The sequence below is a fragment of the Cydia pomonella genome, chromosome 23 (genome assembly GCF_033807575.1).
Source record: "Cydia pomonella isolate Wapato2018A chromosome 23, ilCydPomo1, whole genome shotgun sequence".
NCBI classification, from domain to species: domain Eukaryota; kingdom Metazoa; phylum Arthropoda; class Insecta; order Lepidoptera; family Tortricidae; genus Cydia; species Cydia pomonella.
The window spans coordinates 369,572-385,220 of record NC_084725.1 but is presented as its reverse complement, the minus strand read 5'-3'; the positions used below and the strand labels follow the sequence as shown (position 1 = coordinate 385,220).

General features: G+C 39.2%; 2 protein-coding genes and 1 long non-coding RNA gene across 4 annotated transcripts in view; 1 reads left to right on the top strand and 2 right to left on the bottom strand.

The window, feature by feature from the left end:
- The window catches only part of LOC133530492 (uncharacterized), a 58,705-nt gene that overhangs the window by 3,817 nt on the left and 39,239 nt on the right, over window positions 1-15,649 (top strand). The window lies entirely within an intron of this gene.
- LOC133530700 (trypsin-7-like) lies at window positions 2,631-7,484 on the bottom strand. 2 transcript variants are annotated; one of them, XM_061868720.1, is made up of 6 exons: window positions 7,410-7,484; window positions 6,410-7,019; window positions 5,161-5,277; window positions 4,450-4,687; window positions 3,769-3,912; window positions 2,631-3,137 (listed from the first exon to the last, which is right to left on the bottom strand). In XM_061868720.1, exons 2-6 carry the CDS (start codon window positions 6,469-6,471, stop codon window positions 2,994-2,996), a joined length of 705 nt encoding a protein of 234 aa, XP_061724704.1. In that variant the 5' UTR covers window positions 6,472-7,019; window positions 7,410-7,484; the 3' UTR covers window positions 2,631-2,993. The 2 variants fall into 2 exon arrangements, with proteins under 2 accessions (XP_061724704.1, XP_061724703.1); XM_061868719.1 differs by lacking the exon at window positions 7,410-7,484 and having other exon boundaries at window positions 6,410-7,384.
- Window positions 8,950-13,070, bottom strand: LOC133530736 (trypsin-1-like). The gene is made up of 5 exons (XM_061868770.1): window positions 12,941-13,070; window positions 12,106-12,475; window positions 11,351-11,606; window positions 9,395-9,544; window positions 8,950-9,172 (listed from the first exon to the last, which is right to left on the bottom strand). The coding sequence occupies exons 1-5, from the start codon at window positions 12,999-13,001 to the stop codon at window positions 9,017-9,019; spliced, it is 993 nt and encodes a 330-aa protein (XP_061724754.1). The 5' UTR covers window positions 13,002-13,070; the 3' UTR covers window positions 8,950-9,016.

Sequence of the window (15,649 nt, the reverse complement as noted above, 5' to 3'; positions counted from 1 at the left end):
GCAATCGTATCAGAGTGGGATAAAGTTGAAAATTGATTGGATTAAACTGGCGATTTGAGCCTTTTTTTCTCACGAGCTAATTTTATAGAATCGTTTAAGCAATATTGAACGTTGATTTTAAAGTGTTAGAGTTAATATTGGATTGGAAAGGTGATGGTTAAGTATTAATAATGTGGATCAGGATTCAAAAAGGTTCGGAGGTGAAATATTTGGCGAGTGCGTCTTCATCATTTATACTGTTAATTGATGAAATGTATACCTTATTATCAAAGGTTTAAGGTATACCAATGGTCAGTTAATGTTAGTATTGGGAATTAGTGCTGACAGTTTTCAGTCTGGGTTTCTGTCTGATGCGTGACATGTATCGTAGACTGAATCTATTTTATATTAAATTTTAGTCCAGAACAGTTTCTGGTCAACCTTATTTCAATATCTTGAAGGTTCAAAATGATAAATCCTTGTGTTTTACTAAAATAAAGTTAATTTAATTCTTGGTACAACCTTAATTTTTGTCGCTGATTATACTTTTATTTCCACAAGCAACTAATACTCATTGAGACAATTAAAAAAGCCGCCAAGTGCGAGTCGGACTCGCCCATGAAGGGTTCCGTACCATTTATGACGTATTAAAATAACTACTTACTAGATCTCGTTCAAACCAATTTTCGGTGGAAGTTTTTTTTTAGATTTTTTTTCTGTTATTTTAGAAGATACAGGGGGGGAACCACATTTTTTCACTTTAGAAGTGTCTCTCGCGCAAACTATTAAGTTTAGAAAAAAATGATATTAGGAACCTAAATATCATTTTTGAAGACCTATCCATGGATATCCCACACATATGGGTTTGATGTTTTGTTTTTTTTTAATTTTATGACGTATTAAAAAAAACTACTTACTAGATCTCGTTCAAACCAATTTTTGGTGGAAGTTTGCATGGCAATGTATATCATACATTTTTTTTTAGATTTTTCATTCTGTTGTGTTTCTACACAACGTAAGTTTCGAAGTATGGGGAACCCCCAAAATTTATTGTTTTTTTTTCTCTATTTTTGTGTAAAAATCTTAATGCGGTTCATAGAATACATCTACTTACCAAGTTTGAACAGTATAGCTTTTATAGTTTCGGAAAAAAGTGGCTGTGACATAAACGGACAGACAGACGGACATGACGAATCTATAAGGGTTCCGTTTTCTGCCATTTGGCTACGGAACCTTAAAAAAATCGGGTAAGAGCATGTCGAGCCATCACATGCTCAGTGTAGGGTTCCGTAGTTACTATTCTGTGAAAAGGTGGTAAGATATTGGCAAAATATTATTTAGTCATGATCTCTTTACACGATAAGAAGAAGGAGACCATTCTGTCAGAAAGTAAGAATAGGCTAAAAGGTACTCCCTTCTAAATGCTTTGTACGTCTTTTTACTAAGAAGAGAAGACTCTTTGCAATAACTCAAAAGCGGCTGGACCGATCATGTTCGCTATAATTTTTGTTTTCCAATTTAATTGTCCAAAAGTTAGATGGGAGGGGACACATTTTATTAACCGACTTCAAACAAGGAGGAGGTTCTCAATTCGACTGAATTTTTTTTGTATGTTGTGTACTCGATATCTCCGAGAATCGTGAACCGATTTTCAAATTTTTTTTTTAATCGAAGGGTATAACCCCGAGATGGTCCCGTTGGCACCAAGTCGGGGTCTAATGATAGGATCTTGGAGAAATCGAGGGAACTCTTCAAATGTTCACTTCCTGCAAATCTATTCCCAGTCCACTATAACTTGGACCTTTTTAAATCGAGAGTGAATAGACATCTTTTAGGTAAGCATGTTCCATCCTAGACTGCATCGGCACTCTCCATCAGGTGAGATTGTGGTCAAATGCTTACCTTTTCGTAATGAAAAAAAAAGTTATAGGTGCATGTATGGCGCTTTTGGTAATTTCTGAAGTCGGTTATATTTTTTGTTAATTTTTCTTTCGCAGCGATTATTTCCGAAAATATTAAATAATGATTTTTGGACCCTCGTTCGTTTTGAAAGATCTATACGTATACTTGTTTGCCACCGACGCAGGAAAAAAAGATGAATCGCCTGACAGTAAGCATAACGTCGCCGACGGACACCTGCAACACCAGAGGAGTTGCAAGTGCGTTGCCGCCATTTAAGATAAGAGTACGCTTGTTTCTCGAAAATTTGATGGTCGTATCGGCCTGGAAAAACTTCGGGCGACGGTTCATGTTCTTTCCATAGTTTAGCCGTTCGAGACTTGAATGGTAAAACTTAACACCGTAGCCCATTAATGTCCTTCTTATGGCTCTTGTTACGCTTTTGACAGGTCCTGTTCACAATGTCTAAGTAAAGTCCTGAGTAGGCTACTTGCCACTTATCTAACGAATAAAGTCGTCGATGGCATTTCACAATCTTCAAATAAGCTAAATTGGTAGATAAATTGCTAAGTTTTGCAGGAAGTTTTATCTGGCAGTTAACTTATTTGTTAATTGGCTATCCGGTACTTTATTTGGACATCGTGAAACGGGTCTTTAGTCGGATATTGGGTTCATAGCTTAATAGACATAAACATGCAGGTTATTCGTTTTAACTTCTCCTTAAAATAAAGTTTATAATAAAAAATACTAGAGCTGTTTTAAATTGTAATTGTAGCAGGATAAAATATTGTCGATCACAAATATGCTTTTAAAGCAAAGTCCTTAAATTTTTCCTGAAAGACGTTGGCAGATAGTAGCTGAACCGTGAGAACTACGCTACTAGGAACTATCACACTGAAAAAGGAGCGATTTTTGAATTTCGAGCGCTCTATTTCGTCTCGATAATCTGTGGAAAACGGCGAAATGCTGTTTTGAAATACGATATAAATTAGGAATCTAGTAGTATTGACCACTTGTTTTCAATTTTATTAGTATAATTTAAATGCCTAGTAGTTACTATTAAAGGGAAAACACGAAATCGAGAGATCAAAACTCAAAAAATCGGTCCCTGGTGATTATACAACATGCTTCTTCAGCCATCTTTTAATCTTCTCGTCAGAAACGTTCACATAAACACCAGGAACCCGGCCGCAACCGTAACCGAATGATGAGATGCCCACTAGCCGGCCAAAGGAGACTGCTGGCCCGCCACTGTCTCCCTGTTCAACAAATAACAACCATAGTAAATAAAAACATCTTTCTTCAACTGCTGCAATGGCACCATCTACACCAATGGCAAAAGAAATAGATAGGTCGCACATATGCACAACAAATAGATTGTTACAGATACTTTTGATCAAGTCATTATTACTTTATAGACACAACAACATGTAAAACATCATAAAACATTTAAATTAAAAACATCTAAATTAAAAATTTGGCCTAAGTCAAAGTCCCTCGTTAGGGTACCCAGAAGGCTGGCCGCATTGCCCCGCTGGATGGCAATGCTGATCGGCTGAGCATATTGGCCAGCCCTCCGGTCACCAGAAGCCTCTATAAGGCGCTTTGCCAGTTCCTCATAGAGGCAACGCGCGCTCGGCCCCCGCGGCCCTAGGGTTCCCACCCCAAACGCCGCAAATATGTAGCTACTACCTAGTGACATACCTACTTGCGACGTTTGAGGTTTTTGGCCGAGGATGCGGCCGCACCAGCGCCAACTTTGATCGTGAACTGTAGAGACTGTACTTATTATTTACTTCTCCTGCTTGTTTATAAGTCTTATTAATAAAAATGAATAAATGATTTAATAAGACAGAGCTGACAAGTAGTAAACATCTTTTGCAACCGCACCTGACAAGCGTCTTCCCCTTCTCCCTCAGCACAGAACATTCTAGAAGTCAGACTGTAGTTATACCAAGGTTGGGGCACGGTCTGGCACTCGGGCTTTGGTATGATTTGTACTTGGGCCCGTCTGAGGATGTCGTTAAATGTGCCCTGAAAATGAGTCATAAACTGAAAAAGGCACAAGATTTGGAAGCGCCGGTGGTCTGGAAAATCTGTGTGGGTTCTAAACCAGAAGTCATGGTTTCAAATCCAGCTTGTACTAATTATTGTCTTAGAACTTAACATGTGTTTTTATGATATATATCAATGGATACTTATTTACTAGTTACTCTTCGGTAAAGGAAAATGTGGCGAGGAAGCCCAACAGATCCTAATACGGCTTAGTTCCCCTCTGGGTTGAAATGTCAGATAGCAGTAAGATTTAGTACCTAAGCCTCTAGATTAGGATGTCGAAAGTAAACACGAAACTCCTTTAAGATGCAACTGAAAAAGTGCTAAGATGAGTAGAATTTGGGAGGGAACAGAGTAATGAAAGACGTTGTTTTAATTTAACCCGAGTGTCAAGTAACAGGTATTGGAGGAAAATACATATATGTTTATGACTAAGACACATGTACTACTTAGGTCAGGCCTTTTAAAGTGCTTAACAAGTTCTTAATAAAACAGGTAATACCTACCTATACTCACTTTTTCTTTTGTAAACCCCCAACCGGTCACAAACATATAATCTCCATATTCTCCATCACTTATTTCAATCGGGTGAACGAATTTACTAAACCTCAACTTTCTGAATTTAAGCAACTGGACGTCGAAGTCAAATTCATGTCTCTTGGCAAATTTCGGATGGACTATGTGGGAAGTTATGTTGATTTTGCGAGATTTCTGGCGATATTTGCTTCCAACTCTTATGAAGGTTTCTTCTATTCTGAAATAATTGCTAATAAGTTCTTATCATTTTTGAAGTCGTAGAATGACTCCATAAATCTGATTATTGTATTTATAAAAATATGTGACGAAATTATAACAAATATGATCGACTACTTCAAAAACTCAACCAGCTAGAAGTTGATGTGAACACTAGCTAGTCTTTCTTAGAGAACACGAAAACAATGTCGTCTTCGAAACGTCGAAGTAATTTGAAAGCTTAATTACACGCAATTATGTCCCATTTCAATAACAAATATTGTGTCTCCCATCTATTCGTATTTCAATAACAAATATTGTGTCTCCCATCTATTCGTATTTCGTGTAATCAATGCCGTACGAAATGCTCGGCTATTGGATTATACAGTCATCGCAGTCGATGTAGGCTGTAGACTACCTCCCGAAAATACCTCCTTAGACGCTGCAACGATGATGTGGCTAATGATGATAATTATATTCGTAAATGCAACTTACCCGCAGTGAGCGGTGGTCAAAGCCCATTGCTTGTGTATGAGGACTCCACCACAAATGTCCCCGTAGTTGACCTGGTAAGGAGCTTGTATTATACTGATCTCTTCGCCTCCTAAAATTCTATGGAACCGTTATATCATTATATTATAAAATACTGTAAGTAGGTATTGAGCTTTGCAATATGATCTTCAGGTGCAATGAGTTATCATACGAGTTAAAACCTCATCGATGAGCACTGAGATAGGGCCAACACACATACCCACGATACGACGTTCTATGATATGACGTCATATCGTGGGTATGTATGTTGGTCCCACCATACGGAAGATCAGCGCTGATTTTTGGGTTAGCATTAATGCTGAGTCGGGACCATTGTAACCACCACCGTGGTAAACTATTTATTTATTCTATGTTTCTTCCTTTTGTTATGTTGTTATACTTTTGTATGTCATAGTTTATCACGAATAAATGCTATGATTTCTGATTTCTGATTTCATACGACGCCGTAATGTTACACGACGCCGCAACAACCTGAGACGACGTCGTATCGTGGGAATGTGTGATGGTCCCACCATATGATGCCGAAACGTTGCACGACGCCGCAACGTGACACGACGTCGTATCGTGGGTATGTATGTTGGTCCCACCATATGACGCCGTAACGTTGCCCGACGCCGTAACAACGTGAGACGACGTCGTATCGTGGGGATGTGTGTTGGTCCCACCACTCCCACCATATGACGCCATAATGTTGCACGACACCGTAACAACGTGAGACGACGTCGTATCGTGGGTATGTGTGTTGGTCCCACCATATGACACCGAAACGTTGCACGATGCCGTAACGTGAGACGATGTCGTATCGTGGATATGTGTGTTGGTCCTTAGCGGACGAATTTGCGTGACCAGGTTCACTGATATCATGGTTATTGAATTGTTATTTTTAGTTATTTTTGACATAACGCAATTTTCATGCTAACAGCTTTTGTGAAAAAATAGTTACAATTTTTTTACGGTGTGTTTTAGAACTATGTTCGTGATTTATTTTGTATCAAGCGTATGTTTCTTAGTCATGCAGATTTCGAATCAATGTTAGAGATAGGCCTCAAAATTGTTTTTCATATTTTTCGGCATTAGTATTATGATCTACAAAAAGTTACGATTATTCAAAAGCTCCTCTGATTCAGCCCATTTCACCTTAATCACTTTTGATAACTTAATAGGTAAATGTGATTAGGACTAAATAACTTACCCATGTACTGATGTGAACTGCGTTTTGAAGCATGTGAAACATACAACTAAACCAAAGTACATATTAACAACATTCACGTTTATTGATTCCTATTTTAATGGCTGAAAAAACTGATAAGCATCCATTGCGCTGACTTCTGGTACACTTTATTGAAATATTTTATTGAAAACATATTTTTCGGTTGTATCATTTTCAAGGCCATTTGCATTTTCTGGCCAATTAACAAATGGTGCAGAGAAAACGCCAATCATAGCCAAGTGACAAATAGTTTACAGAAAATTATCAACCGAAACTTTTCCTTCGAATCTGTCATTCTCATATTTTTAGGGTTCCGTACCGAAAAGGTACAAAAGGAACCCTTATGGTGCAACTGTCCGTCCGTCTGTCTGTCTGTCACATCGCTAAATATCTCGAGAACCACTTAAGCTATTTTATAAAACTCGTTGGTGGCAAACACGGATCACTTGATAGTAAGCGGTCACCAAAGGCTACGGACGCTTGCAACTCCAGGGGTGTAACATATATATGCGCATTGCCGAGCCTTTTAAAACTTGTACACTCTTTTTTGAAGAAATCCCATACAGCTCCTTCAGAAAACCTGGGCAGGTACCTCATTCGACAGCTCACAAGGGCGCTCCTTCAACTAGGGAAGGTCCGACTGAGTATGGTAACCAGTGTCATAACAGATCATGGACTATTTAACAAACATCTTTTCATAACAGGTGTCACAGACAGTCCCTTATTCCGAGGATGCATGGAGACAGAAGAAACAACCTCTCACGTGGTGCTGGAATGCAGCAGAGTGGCCCCATACAGGGCAAAACATCTCGGATCCCCGAGAGACCTCCCTGAGGTCCTACTCAACATCAAAGGTTTGATAGGATTCCTCGAGGAGTTGGGCTGGCAAGAATAGCCAACCCTCCACCCCCCCTTGTCACGCAAAATAGGCGCCAGTCGTCGAGTTGCGGAAAATAGCCCGAACTACAATACAATACAATACCTCATTCGACAGCCGATGCATCCGTGAGAAGGAATTCCTCTTAAACCGCACATACGCGACCATTTAGGTTCTAGTAGGTAGACCCAGCCAATTACCGACCAATCTCGGTCACCTCCATACTCTGCAAGATTATGGAGCGTGTACTGAATAAGCGGCTCCTATCACACCTAGAGGATAACGATTTACTCAGCGACTCTCAGTATGGCTTCCGCGGGGGTCGTTCGACTGGAGATTTTCTGGTGCATGCTACCCATCTTTGGAGCGAGGCAATTGAGAGGCACGGTGAAGCCCTTGCGGTATCTCTCGATGTCTCTAAAGCATTCGACCGGGTCTGGCATGCAAGTTTGGTGAGCAAGCTTCCAGCATATGGGATACCAGCCGGCCTGTGCAACTGGATTGAGAATTTCCTGAGTGAACGTTCCATCCGTGGTGTTAGATGGCTACACATCTGACCAATGGGCTATTAATGCCGGTGTTCCTCAGGGCTCTGTTCTGTCCGCGACCTTATTTCTGCTGCATATCAACGACATGCTAGTCCCAGATACTTTTGGGTATGCCGATGACAGCACTGTCGTGGACAGATATCTCTCCAATGCTCGGGCCAAAAAAGAGGAAGTCCAATCTAATCGACAGGCTATGGTAGACCGTCTGAATTTGACACTTAAGGTAGTATCCGATTGGGGCGACGCAAACCTGGTCAAATTCAACGCTACCAAAACACAGGCGTGTCTGTTCTCTGCGAAACGGAGTCCTTTCGACCTGACTCCGACTTTCCGGGATGTATCCGTACCGATATCCAACCATCTCCAGCTACTTGGCACAAGTATCTCATCTAACCTGAGCTTCGGGGCGTATATTGAATCTCTGGCTAAATCTGCAGCTAGACGATTAGGCGTCCTTTCTAAGGTCAAGCAGTACTTCACACCGGAGCAGCTTCTTCAGCTTTACATAGCTCAAGTCCGGTCGTGTATGGAGTATTGCAGTCACCTTTGGGATGGATCCGCCAAGTATCAGCTAGCCACCCTAGATTCTATAGACAAACGCGCTAGGAAGCTTATTGGGGATGCGAGATTGGTAGAGGCTAGACTGCAGAGCCTAGAACACCGTAGAAAGGTAGCCTGTTTATCGGTATTCTACAGGATACATTTCGGGGAGTGTGCGATGGGATTACATAATCTTATCCCCCCATCTCCGTTCTGCCACCGTGGGACTAGACGCGGACTTGCGTTTCACCCTTACGTCGTTACTTTACCACTGATTCGCACTAAACGCTACGCATCCAGCTTTATCATGCGTACGGCTAAGGAGTGGAATTCACTTCCTGCAAATCTATTCCCAGTCCACTATAACTTGGACCTTTTTAAATCGAGAGTGAATAGAAATCTTTTAGGTAAGCATGTTCCATCCTAGACTACATCGGCACTTTCCATCAGGTGAGATTATGGTCAAATGCTTACCTTTTCGGAATAAAAAAAAAAAAAAATAGTGTGTGAAGATGAACAGTGAACACCCTAATGCTTATTAAATCAAACTTCAGGCATTCGGAAGCATCAGAGTAGAATAAAATATCTAACAATTGTATTAAAATTGGAGGACAACAGAATAATTTATTCCAAAGTGAGCCCAGTGATGCCCCTGATCCAGTCCCTGACTTTGGCGACCTTGCTGTAGACGCCGTAAGACCCTGGCGTGGCGCAGCCGTAGCCGAAGGACACCATGCCGAGCAGCCGATCGTAGGATACTGCTGGACCGCCGGAGTCGCCCTGGAAAAATTGTGACATAGATATCTTTACCTAGTGTTAGCAGAATTTCAATAGAATGAGAGATTCATGAGGAAGATGTTATTTAAGTAAGTAAGAAAACAAGTTTTATAATATGTTAAAGAAAATAACTAAAATCTTAAAGCCATTGGTCCTTCCTTCCTCTTGATTGCAACAAACATGTTGTTTTATTTTATATAGTAAAACACTTGATCAGAATCATACCTGGCAAGCATCCTTTTTGCCCTCTCTATAACCAGCGCAGAACATCCTCGGGGTAAGTGCTCCTCTGAAGTAAGGGAAGGGCACTTTTTGGCAATGGTCCTTCCCGATGATTGGCACGGACACCGCCTTTAGGACGGAGGAGTAGGGACCCTGGAAACATACAGTAGTTTAACATTTACTGGGTATCTACGCCAAATTTCCTTGAGTGGGTTTTAAAACAAGAATAGGTAAAGCCATATTTAAGGTTAATCTCTTGTCTGTGTATGATTCGAATTTCAGTCATATTTTTACATTTTTTTTTAATGAATTCTCAGCATAACCGAAGTTTGACTCTACGATTATGGCCACCACACTCGAAAGAAACGGATGATTACCTGTGTATAGATAGAAACCAACCCTTAAAATTGAAAACATCCTTACTAGTTGCTTTGTTTTATTCTGGTACCCTTACTATGCTCTAGCAGGGTTCATGTGGAACTGTAATAAGCAGTTTATAAGATCTATACTAACCTAAGTGTAATAAATAATTTAGATTTAAATGTTGAAGTGATTGTATGACCTTTCGCTGTCAAACATCAGTTTTGTTAGACAGTGAGAATGCTGTATTTTTTATTATCCATTCTGTAGTTTGACGTAAAATTTTACAAATGTACAAAAATAACAAATAATGTATAGCCATGGGATAGCCACTTCACTAATAACCTGTACGCCAAAACTTGCCAAGGCAAACGCAATTTAGATTTGTTAAAACAAAGGTTCAAAATAGAATGGAATGGAAGACCTTTTCATAGGTCTCTGGGCGACTAGTGGGTGAACCGTAACCGGCAACGTTAAGCATTAGTGTAAGTAATTAATAGGAAAGTAAAGTACCACCGAACACGGTCGCTAATTTCTGTCCATTGGCTACGCCTTCGAACACGACGTCATTAGTTTCGCCTGTTGTTTTAATACTAGCTCCGCCTCCGGCACGGGCCGTTTCATTATCTTCGTCATAGTTATTGTGTACAAGTACCTATAAACTTTGCAAGTGCATTGCGACTTTGGTGAAAAAGTTTACTAATAATACTACGTTAGTCTATGATCATTTTGATTATATTTTACGCTCTTACTGCATAGGGTTTGTTATCAACTGATACAAATCACACTTCAGTATAAAAAACAGTTTAAGGTACTTACGGCCCGATTTGAAGAATGATTAAGACACGTTTAAGATCTTGGAAAGATCGATAACTAAACGATATGTCAAAATTGACGTTTATTTCGATTCAGCTGTGATCCCAATAAGATCTATCTACGATATTTCTAACGTTGATGTGACATTGGTTGCCCGAATCGAGCTGCTTCTGTCCCAATAAGATCTATCTACGATATTTCTAACGTTGATGTGACATTGGTTGCCAGAATCGAGCTGCTTCTGTCAATTATACGACATACAAACGATATCTAAATGAGAACTTATCTAAACCAGAACTTATCGTTATCGTATCTCATTCTTCGAATCGGACTGTTAGAATCAGTTTGAAAGTCGAGTCTGAAATCTTGAGTTGTTTTTTACTTACTATTAGAAATATGAATAAGATGATACGACCATCTTCTACTTCCATTATCAGATAAGGGAGGCCCATTATACAACGTCGTTTGAAAAGGAAAAATCGGCCAAGAGTATGTCGGACCATGCTCAGTGTAGGGTTCCGTAGCTACCATTCTGCCAGAATAGGCTAAACGGGGGCTATTAGTAAGTATCATGTTCATTACAAGCCTAAACACTTTCGCAGCACGCAGCTTTGTACGGACAGTGAAAAATGTACTGAACGTGCTCCAGCTGACAGTTCCTCTTATCGGAGCGAGCTGTTAAAAAAAACTCCCGTGCCAACGGCAACGTCGGTCTGAACATTGCTATGTATTCAATTAGCTAGTGCTTTTACTGTTATGAGGAGTGTTCTAACCAATACTTACATTCTCCTGTGTATTCCCCCACCCCGTGACCGTGACCATCTTCCCCACGACCATGTCCTCGATACGCGCGATCTTGATCGGCTGCGTGTTCTCATCGAAGTTCAGCTCCTGCTGCAGCTCTAAAACCTGGAAGTCGTAGTCGAAGGGGTGCTCCTTGTTGTTGGCTGACCACATCGGGTGGATGTGGTTATTCAGGACCTGGGTTCGCTTTCCGCGGTTGAGGTACTTTGAGCCGGATCTTATGTATTCCTTCTTGCTTTGAAGGAAAGATGAATTGTTAATTGTATTTAAATGTTTAAAATTAAAGTTGTCTTCCACACTCACATAACATTTCCGCAACCGTGTTATCCAAATTTAATTCAAATTCTTTCATCTCATACTCCTAGGTGGATGTACCTCAAAACCTTCTATGTTGACAAAAGTAGTGTGATGGTATTATTTATGAAAATGTCTTTCTTGTTGCTCTTGGGATCCTAAATCTCAAACAGTCAGGAGGGCAAGTCTTTTGCCATTTGTAGAATGTGCTGTAATCTCAAACACTTTTAAGAAAACTGTATTAGTTATCCTATATTCCCTACCTATCCTTCATTAGATAAAATGGAAAAGTTCTATAATACAATCTGAATTTAAGATAACCTAGCTAAACTTCTTTCTATTTTTCTTTACATTTTAGAGACCACAGTAACCAAATAAAATCAAAATTTCATTCCAAAAAAATCGAATCAACTTAATCATGTACGTGACAGTAAACTTACCCACAATGCCCAGCCGTCAGCACCCACTTCGAGCCAATAATCGCTCCGCCACAATTCGTACCATAACCAACATGATACGGATACATATTGATATCCACTTCTGTACCACCCACAATTCTGTTCTCAGCATCATAATCATCTTCTACATTATACGATGCTCCTATATTGTCAAGGGCGTTATCATCTCTGTCTAAATTAAGTCCATCAAAATTATCTACATCAGGAGCTTCTGTCGGTTCTTCGACGTCTTCCATATCGAGTCGGTGGGAACTGGGGTGATTTGGTTTGGTCAAGGTTCGTGGGAGGAGGTACACTTGTAATGCTTTCTTGCGGACTGAATTTGAAAGTGGGACTACGAGCACGTCGTATTCTGAAAGATATTTAATGTGTTAGTAACAACAGTGGCACGGTTTTCATGCTTCCACGCAGTTAGATGAGTTCATTGTGAACAGTTTGGTAAGTTAGCGATCTTTGGTTCCAATTCTAGTGGGTTAAGGTAGACATGTGTGTTATTTAATTGTTTTTATTTTTGTTATTAATATTTATTACATAGATAAAGTCCCTAAAATAAAGTTTTACAAAAAGTAGGTAGAGACATATTCGCGTTCAAAAGTATCGGTTTTCAATATAGAGACATATTATTCTTTGCATATAGCTATTGAAGAATTGGCGCGTAGTTTCATCTGCTGCTGACTGTACTTAATAGCATAAAATGGACCAGTGAATGCGAGATGCGCCTGGAGTCAAAATGAATTCAATTTGTAAAGTTGGAACCGCGTTTTAGCCTGACTGTCCCTGAATTTGTAGACTTTTTTAGAATCACTACAGAACTTACTTTCCGGGTCGACCGGAACAGCCCACAAAGCAATGACTAAAAGTAAAAAATGTACCATCATTGTTATTTTTTACTTTTAAATCATCACGTCACAAGCGAAGTGATGCAATGATGTTTTTGCAATGACGGAATTTTTAAATCTAAAATCACACCGTGACCGTTCCTAATTTCTCATGAAATTAACTATGTTTTTCATCATGCTCATTTCTGATAGGTACATGGTGGATAATGTAGTTAGGAAATTAATGTGTAGAGAACATAAGTTTTTTGCATTTTTGATTGTTGCTAAAACGTCCACCGTTTTATGGTAAGCTTCTGAGTAAGGGAGTCACGGCTTTAAAGGATTTCTGTAGTAAAGAAAGTTCGTAAAGGAATTAATGTGAAACTTAGAGATGTGTACACACAACGCAGAGACGTCTGATGCTAATCATTTATCGTCGCCCATGGACACCAGAGAGGTTACAAGTGTGTTGGAGTACTTACGCTCTTTTCTTGAAGGTCGTATCGGTCCGTAAATACTGCAGGCGACAGTTCATTCCACAGTTTAGCTGTGCCAGGCAGGAAGTTTCTGGAGAAATGCACAGTTGAGGACTGCCAACCATCTAAGTGTTAAATTGAATATATATTCTTTAAATGTTTCAGAGATCCACTGAGAATAATTGAAAATTCAACCCCTTAGAGGGTGAAAATAAGATTGTTAGGTTTGTTGATTTCTGTGCAAAAATTTGGACGAAGATTAGTAAGGTAAAATCAAGTTAAAAATATTTAACAACTGAATACATTTATTAATAACAATATGCATAATGGATATATACAGATGATTACTATAACTAGCTTATATCTAAAATAGGCCTTTTAGGCATTGTACCAAGGATGCTGGCGGCATTTCCTCGTTGTATCGCAATACTGATACGTTGTGCGAGCCGCCAGCTCTTCGGTCATAATTTAGGTTTATTTTTTGTTAGTGCTCAACGTGGGTGCGGAGTGTTAAGGTCGGCAACGCGCATGTAACTCCTCTGGGGTTCCAGGCGTTCACAGGCTACGGAGACTGCTTACCATTAGGCGGGCCGTATGCTTGTTTGCCACCGGCGTAGTATAAAATTTTGGAGAAGTTGTCACGTGACTTCGACCTCTTTCGATTTTGGTGGTATTCCGTCTTTGTCCAATGTGCATTTGATCAATTAAATTGGATGTCTTCGTCAAAACCTGAAACACCGAAATTTTGATCAAATATTACGAATGACATTATAGTAGTTTATGTGACTGCTACATTTTATTTTTTTTATTTTTTATACTACGTCGGTGGCAAACAAGCATACGGCCCGCCTGATGGTAAGCAGTATCCGTAGCCTATGTACGCCTGCAACTCCAGAGGAGTTACATGCGCGTTGCCGACCCTAACCCCCTCCCACCCTCGTTGAGCTCTGGCAACCTTACATACATAACATCATTGTATATTCGCTTCAAGTGTTGTTTACTCTGAGAGTACGTCTGAATGTAACCAAACCTTACATAATAAAAGGCACTAAAATACATGAGTGTGGGATTAAGAAACGATCGAAGTGAGTTTCTTAATAGGATCACACGAGTGCTTTAATGCCTAATTATGTTTGACGACCGGTTTGGCCTAGTGGGTAGTGACCCTGCCTACGAAGCTGATGGTCCCGGGTTCAAATCCTGGTAAGGGCGTTTATTCGTGTGATGAGCATGGATATTTGTTCCTGAGTCACGGGTGTTTTCTATGTATTTAAGTATTTATAAATATTTATATATTATATATATCGTTGTCTAAGTACCCTCAATACAAGCCTTATTGAGCTTACTGTGGGACTTAGTCAATTTGTGTAATAATGTCCTATAATATCTATTTATTTATTTATATTTTATGTACAGTTACATACACTATTTTATCTACACACATGTTATAAACTTCCTATGATATATTCACTAACCCAAATTACAGGGCATCGTTGCTCTCTTGGCGGTACTCGCGGATATGTGGTGTCCGAAATGTTTTTATCGCTCATTTTACACGATAAACTTTACACACTATAGTTATTTTAAAAACAACAAAACATATTAATTTTATACTTAAAACTAATTATAAGATAAACTGTACGTCAAATGGCGGTAAATGAAAACTTTTTTCACGCATGTCACGCATTCGTAGTTTTTTTTTAATTCAGAGACAAACTAGAGTCGGGGGCCTATTTCCGTATCATTCGATAAGATAAGATAGATAAGATAATTTATTCCATAACAATTTTACAATCATGTCGGAAATATATTTAACCTATAAGTACTAAAATGAATCACGATTCTATAAATAACATGCATAACTTAAACTAAAATATACAAAATATAAAATATTAAAAATTGCAGTCGTATAAATGTCATAATAAAATGTGAACACTTTGAAAAATAAATTAAAGATTACAAATATAGTCGTTAACATCGTAATAACATTTACTAATTAAATGGTCCCTTAGCCTGCATTTAAATTTATCTGTATTATTCATTAATTTTAGTTCTGTGGGGAGGCAGTTATACAATTTTATTGCTTGATATCGCACACAATGGTGAACAACTTTCAATTTAGGCGCTATCAAGATGTCCAAGTCCTTCCTGCGTGTGTTCATTCTAGAGATTCTTTCTTCCTCGGTCTCGTATCTCTCTAAATGTTTCACGACTCCAGTTAGTAAGACTAGA